Source organism: Eurytemora carolleeae, unplaced genomic scaffold, assembly GCF_000591075.1.
Source record: "Eurytemora carolleeae unplaced genomic scaffold, Eaff_2.0 scaffold751, whole genome shotgun sequence".
In the NCBI taxonomy this organism is placed as follows: domain Eukaryota; kingdom Metazoa; phylum Arthropoda; class Copepoda; order Calanoida; family Temoridae; genus Eurytemora; species Eurytemora carolleeae.
The window spans coordinates 20,130-27,799 of NW_019396819.1; the positions used below are offsets into that span (position 1 = coordinate 20,130).

The following is a 7,670-nucleotide window of genomic DNA, read 5'->3' on the forward strand; positions in this document are numbered from 1 at the left end:
TCATGTATATATATATATATATATATATATATAAATATATACATTATATATACATTATATATAACAAATTTTATATTTATATAATATTTATATTATAACACATTATATACATAACTATTTGTGAATTTGTGAATTTGTAAATTGTGATTGCTTATTTGGAATATCTCATGCTTTTTATAAATAAACATAATAATAATGAATAAAAATATGAAATATGAAAAGTCCTTTATTAAAAATGAAAATAATTGGTTTGATGGTGATGGGACATTTCATAAACTGAATATTTCATAAACTGAATATTTTATAAATATGAAATTTCATGTAAAGACAATTCATAGAGTGGACATTTCATAGAGTGGACATTTAATAGAGTGGACATTTCATAGAGTGGACATTTCATAGAGTGGACATTTCATAGAGTGGACATTTCATAGAGTGGACATTTCAAATAAGACATTTCATAGACAGAGAAGATTTTCATTTTTCTTTCATTTTGAAACCTCTCTTCAAAAATCCTTTATTTTTATTTAATAATAATTTAAATTTCACTTTAAAAATAATCCAAATGTTAAAGAGTTTATTAATTCTTCTTTAATTTTTAAAATTGTTGATTTTAATTTTATTTTCTTAAAAACTTTTTAATTTTACTTTTCAAGCTTAATCGTGACCTTCTTAAAAGTTTAGAATAAAAAAGTTATGAAAAAGATGAGTTTATTCTCATTTAAAACCTATATCTCTCTTAAATTTTTATAAAACTTTCTGATGTTGCTTTTGAAGCTTTAGCGTATAAGCTTCTTAAATTTTAGAATATATGAAATGAGTTCATATCATCTTTTTTATTTAAATTCTAAATCTCTCTTTAAAAATCCTTTCTCTTATTTGATAATAAACTAAATAAGATTGACCATAGAAATTCATTTATATATCTTTATTCCAAGTTCTTTTTGCATATTAGGTATCTGTTATTTCATAACATACACGTAAATCAAAATATAAAATCAAGTTAAAAAATTTGGAAAATGTCAAAGCAAAAAAATCAAACCCCAATGAGAGCAAAAGTACCATAAAGAGTGTTTTTTCAAAGCTTTTGTAAAGGAACTATATATTTGCTCATTTTCTTAACATCTATTTTTTACTTTGTATCTTTGCAACAGGGTTTTATAGTCCATTCATATGTCCAAATTATAATTCTGACTGATCAACTAGTAAATCTCTAACCTAATAATATAATTTTTAGCCAGTTAAATTTTTAAGAAGGTTGTTTTCTTAAAGCGAAGATTTAAACAAATTGTATTTGAATTTATTGAAACGCTGAATTTAAAAATCCTCGAAATACGAGTAAATCAAGAATCTTAAAAATGCGCAAAAGACGAGTAAATCAAAATGTTAAAATTTACATAATTTATTATTAATGAGAATATAAATTTATCACAGGAGATATAGCATGGTTTAGCTTGAGATTCATGCTGGTTTTATACAACAGAAAATAATCTAATACTGGGTTAGGTTCGGATTTGAATCCAGATAAGGATGGATGAGACGTTATCTCTTCTCCAGGAGAAGTTTTCCGTCCAGAGAGGAGTGTATACCCAATCCGGAGCTAGGATATACTTTGTCTAAGTACTTGATACTTTCGTTGAGATAGTTCTGAATAGAGGTGAGAGCAGCAACTATAGCTGGAGAACCGAAACCGTGTGTAATCATGGAGAAATGGGTTAGATGTCTCTGTATACTAGGATCTAGGATAGGTTGGGGTCTGGTGTTGCAGAGAGGAGATCTATCCTGGTTCAACAGGTCCATCAACTCTTTTGTGACCATTCTGAAAAGAAAGAAAAAATAAGTAAAGATAAGTAAGTCTGAACTTTTTTCAGTTCCAGGATTTTAAGATATTACAAATTTTTGAATTTACTTACTTTGAGGCAAAAAGTAACTCTTTTCGTCGGTAGATATCCGCTGAATCACTGCATTGTCTGGAGAGATACTCCGCAACCTGCCGGGCTGGGAACTCTGTCTCACACACGTATCCGAAGTCCCTGGCCAGGTGGATCGCCTCCCCCTCCACCAGGGATGTCAGCAGGGTCACGTTGGCAGCCTTCCTTCTCCCAGCAGGAAGGGTCATTCCTAATTTATCCAGTTTATCTCTTAACAGTTTTCCTCCGTCCTTGGACTTGGCTCGTCGGAGAACTCCTCCCAGCAGGGACGCATTGAGACACTCCGGAGGAGAGAGTCTTCTCTGAACCTCAGCTATGGTGACCTTGTACTTAGAGGTTGAGGAGAGGAGGGAGAGCCTACCCGGAGTAGAACAGAATATATCGCTAGGATTCATCTTATGAAGAGCAGGAGGAGGATTGTGATGTTCAGGAGAGTATAAGGACAACTCTTTCTTTATGATCGGAGCCATTTCTCCATATCCCTCACTTCCCTGTATATTCTGCTGCTGGAGTATATCCTGACTCTCTAGTGGAATCCGTCCGTACTCCCGTCTTAAAGAATCATAGGAGAAGGAGTGAAGGTTTGACTGTTGAAAGTGTTGCTGGTACGGATCATGATGCAAGGGTTGAAATCCGTCCGCCTGATGATGAGAAACGGCGGATGAACCGGATATCGAGGTCGGAAAAGGCGGCGGAAAATAAGGCGGCTGAAACTCTGTCATGGTGGTAGTCTCGGAGAAGTACCCTAGTTTTGTCATGAGTAATATGAAGGGTTCGAAGCAGGTTTATTATCCACCTGTTCCGTCTCTGGTATAAAATAGACTGTCGTATCTCTCTCTCCAGTATGGACCGGTAGTTTACGCTCCTCAGCGCTGCAGATTCAACCAATCACAGCCTCCGGCTTATCCAATGGCCGCAGGGCGTCCAGCCAATAGCAAGCCTCCGTCCCCGAGCAAGTTTCTCTGGCCTTGCCTTAGCTCCTGGCTAGAATGATAAGCAAAATAATGCAGGTGGTGGAGAATCCTATAGGAGAACCACTGTATGAACATATCTGCATTCTGAGTACATAATCTTAAATCTCTTAATCTTGATAAAAATACACTAAATACCTTTCATCTTCTTTAATCTTCTCAGCTTCAGTTTAAAGGAATTGTTTTCAGTGTAATCTCTGAAGTGAACTTTACTTTTAAAAGTCGGATTCACAATGGTGTCCTTTAAACCCGAATAACAATGAGAAAGATATTGTCAATCTTCTATCTTAAAACGAGTTTAACTCCTACAATTTCCTTCATGTATACTGCAGCATAAATCCGCTTTTATAGAGAACCATGCAACAAAGATATTAAAGATTAATATAAGAATAAGGATAATTTATTCAAGAATTCAGGATCAGTTAAAGATTTAAACGGAACCATGTGAATCTGACATTCCTCTCTATTGATGGAAAGTCACTTAAACTTACATTTTATAGCTTTTTATGGTTCTCATGTAAACCACGCCTGGTATCTTTCAGCATAAACTACTTAAAAACTCATGAATGAACTTCACATTAAGCTAAAGTAAATTGCGCGTACTATTGAAATCTATGTTTTCAAGCATAGCTTCTGTTATCGAAGAGTGCTGAGAAGAAAAAATGTTTTAATGTTTATTATACAACCACATAGATTTGTTTATCTAATACTAGTGCATCAAATCAAAACTAGATGAGCTTTGAGGTCACAAAGTCGCTCCTTTTTATAGGTATTCTTTAAGAAGGCATTATGGTGAAAGACACTTTCTCTCAAAAATCACAAAAAAATTGAGATTACTTTTATGTAAAAGAACTTGAGCTGCACATTGTTTCAACATAATGGTTCTTTTTTGTTTTAAAGTATATTATATTGTATACGAAATCAAGTCATTAGTATCATAAAGAAGAGTTTGTGGCGGATAACCAATACTATCTATCTATCTATCTATCTATCTATCTATCTATCTATCTATCTATCTATCTATCTATCTATCTATCTATCTATCTATCTATCTATCTTCATTATTCAGGAAATTATAGTACACCATTTGTTTAGTACATAATATCTTAAAGGGACTATAAGCGTAATTTCAAGTGACCCTCCATGCAAAGATGACAATGCCCAATTTACAACGGTATACCCTTTAAAACTTTTATCTGAACAAAAATGTGGAAGATGCCGCCGTTTTTCTGACTCGCAAAGTGTTTATTTCTGCGAGTTTCTTCTTTGCTTCTTATAAACAAGAAATGCGCAAGTCAATTTTACAGAAAACTCGAAAATTAAAATGAACAGTTTAGAGAAACAAAAACATTGATATCTAAATTATATTTGATCAGATCAAGGTTTCAAGGGTATACAGTTGGAAAAATCAGATATTACCATCTTTGCATGGAAGGTCACTTAAAATAACGTTTACAGTTTTATATAAGTTTCCTAATGTGTAGGTTTACATTTAGGTGCACATATATATATACATACACCGTACACTGTACCTATATTAGACGAAAGAGAAGCCCCACTGTACACTGTACCTATATTAGACGAAAGAGAAGCCCCACTGTACACTGTACCTATATGAGACGAAAGAGAAGCCCCCCGGGCGATGCAAATTTTCTCCCGTTTTTGCCGACAGCGGTATCATCAACATTCTGGTTGAGCTATTAAACTAACATTAATAGGGGGAGGGAGGGCTCATCCCCCCTGCACCCCTTCCCTGTACTCCCAGAACCCCTTCCCCCTACCTTATCCTCTAAACCATCTTCTCTCACACGTATCCGAAGTCCCTGGCCAGGTGGATCGCCTCCCCCTCCACCAGGNTTTATATATTTATAATATACAGGGTTACCCTGAAAGGATGAGACTTCAGAGACGATTGTACAAATTTATATTTTCTGTTTCCTTATATTTAGGATTCCCTGAAAATGTAAACATTGAATAAGCCATAAAACGATTATGTTCAAAAGACTTGCAGTTTACCCCGGAATCGTCAAATTTAGTTTCAGGTCGTCTTTTAAGTCTCATTCTCTGTGAGTAACCCTGTATTTTCTTTATTAAAATGTATTCACGACACATCTTTGATTATAACTTACGTTTTTAAATCACAAAACTATTTTTTCCATCTTCCATAATTCTGGAGATTCTTAGATATTCAGTTAAAAAACTCAATTTTCTAATCCCTATCCTTGCATCCTAATATCTCAAACTAATTGATATATCATGATTCATAGTTTAAAATATCAAAGGTCTAGGACATGATCAAAGGATCAAAGGATCAAATGTTCAAATGATCAAAGACGACATGCAGTCTTTTTCTTACTTTTATGGTTGGATCCCTGTTGTAGCTTTAAACCTTTTATTTATTTTTCATATCATTTAACATGCACCATAGAAAACTATACTTTAGAATAATCTATTTACAGCGTTTGAGGTCGTCATTAAAGTCTTATACTTTATGAAGACCACTGTATATCAAGTATTTGATATTATTATCTACGACCACACATATTTTAAGAGGTAATGATGCTGTAGGGTGGAGATATCATGCTTGTGTCTAGATAGATATATATGATCTTTATCAGGCTCCGGGTACACACAGAGTACAGAGAGAAATATAGTTATAGGAGTAATCTGGGTACACCCAGAGTACAGAGAAATATAGTTATAGGAGTAATCCGGGTACACCCAGAGTACAGAGAAATATAGCTACAGAAGCTATCCAGATACACCCAGAGAACAGAGAGAAATATTGCCACAAGATCGAGTACACCCAGAGTACACCTATGTGAATAATCCGGAATCGAATAGAGCTATAGAGAGGAATTAATAGAATAAAGATGAACTAAAGAGGAATAGAATATAACTAAAGAGGAATTTAAGAGGAATCGTTAAAGAATTACCAAGTATTCTGGCGCTAGAGAAATAGAATAGAACCAAAGAGGAATAGAGAGGAATTAAAGAAATGAAATAAACTAAAAAAGTAAAGAATAAACTAAAGAGGAATAGAATAGAACTAAACAGAAAAAAAGAGGAATAGAGAGGAATTAGAGAAATAAAGATGAACTAAAGAGGAATGAGAGGAATTAAAGAAATAAAATAAACTAAAAAGAAGGAGAATAAAACTAATGAGGAATAGAATAGAACTAAAAAAGTAAAAATGAATGAGAGGAATTAAAGAAATGAAATAAACTAAAAAAGAAAAGAATAAAACTAAAGAGGAATAGATAAGGGTTTGCCAGGTGTTCTGAAGAGGAACTGGAAATAGTTGAATAATATTTGAAGAGGAAAAAGAGAGATCACATTCTTTCATAAACTTAATTGGATATATCAGCTTTCATATTTTAGATTAATTTTCAGATATCCTCCCCCCCGCCCTTCCAACCTATCTTCCACATATTCCCCCCTTGTATTTCTTTTTATCCTTATTTCTCTTCCTTCCCTCCCCTTCCATCATGCTAAAAGGTACTGAACAATTACAAGTAATTCTAATTTTGTAATCCTATATCTTTGCATACAAACGGTATAAACTTTTGATATTTCAAACCTAAACTATTTTATTTGTCACTTAATAATTTAAAATTAGAATTTGCAATAAGTGATTAATTTTTTTTACTCTTAGCCCTAAGGCTATTACAAATAAATGTCCCCAAATTATAATTTTCCGTTTTGATACAGTAAAACCCTTAATAACGAATACATCGGAAGAGTTTATCAAATGTCGTCTTGACAATTTTTCAATGAGTTGTATACTATATTACGTAAATTTCAGTATTTGCGAAAATAAATAAATAGCCATGAATATGCGGGAACAGTTTTAAAGAGCTCCATATAATAATTTAATTAAAAAACTATATATCTGCAACATTCCATTATCAGAAAGTGAAGAATACGACATTTGATGTATTCTTTCGATGTATTCGTTATTAAGGGTTTCACTGTACTTAAATACTAACCCTCTGAGATTTCTTTTGAACAATTCCTTTAATCAAACTTTGATTTAAAACAATGCATTTAAAAGTACAGGTTGTTTTCAGACGAAGATAATTTGGATAAATTGATGAATTATTTAAATCTGTTCGGATCTGTATATTTTAGAACTATTATTCCGTTAAACGATATTTAATTGTTGAGTTCTTCCTTTTAGCTTCATGAAACCTTACTACTCACTTTATTAACTGATGTATCAGCTTCATGAAACCTTACTACTCACTTTACTAACTGATGTATTAGCTTCATGAAACCTTACTACTCACTTTACTAACTGATGTATTCGTTTCATAAAACCTTACTACTCACTTTACTAACTGATGTATTCGTTTCATAAAACCTTACTACTCACTTTACTAACTGATGTATTCGTTTCATAAAACCTTACTACTCACTTTACTAACTGATGTATTCGCTTCATAAAACCTTAATGCTCACTTACTAACTTATATATTCGCTTCATAAAACCTTACTACCCACTTTACTAACCGATGTATTCGTTTCATAAAACCTTACTACTCACTTTACTAACTGATGTATTAGTTTCAGAAAACCTTACTACTCACTTTACTAATTGATGTAATGGCGTCATAAAACCTTACTGCTCACTTTACTAACTGATGTATTCGCTTCATAAAATCTTACTACTCATTTTACTAATTGATGTATTCGTTTCATAAAACATTACTACTCTTTTACTAACTGATGTATTCGTTTCATAAAACCTTACTACTCACTTACTAAC

The 7,670-nt window shown here is 32.9% G+C and overlaps 1 protein-coding gene across 1 annotated transcript; it reads right to left on the bottom strand.

The window, feature by feature from the left end:
- Window positions 1–1,633: 1,633 nt before the first annotated feature.
- LOC111709024 (transcription factor AP-2-alpha) lies at window positions 1,634–3,637 on the bottom strand (the record flags this gene model as incomplete). The annotated part of the gene is given in 2 exon segments (XM_023482593.1): window positions 1,634–1,819; window positions 1,914–3,637. Coding segments are annotated over 2 exon segments (962 nt in total), but the record flags the coding sequence as incomplete, so codon positions are not given.
- Window positions 3,638–7,670: the final 4,033 nt, after the last annotated feature.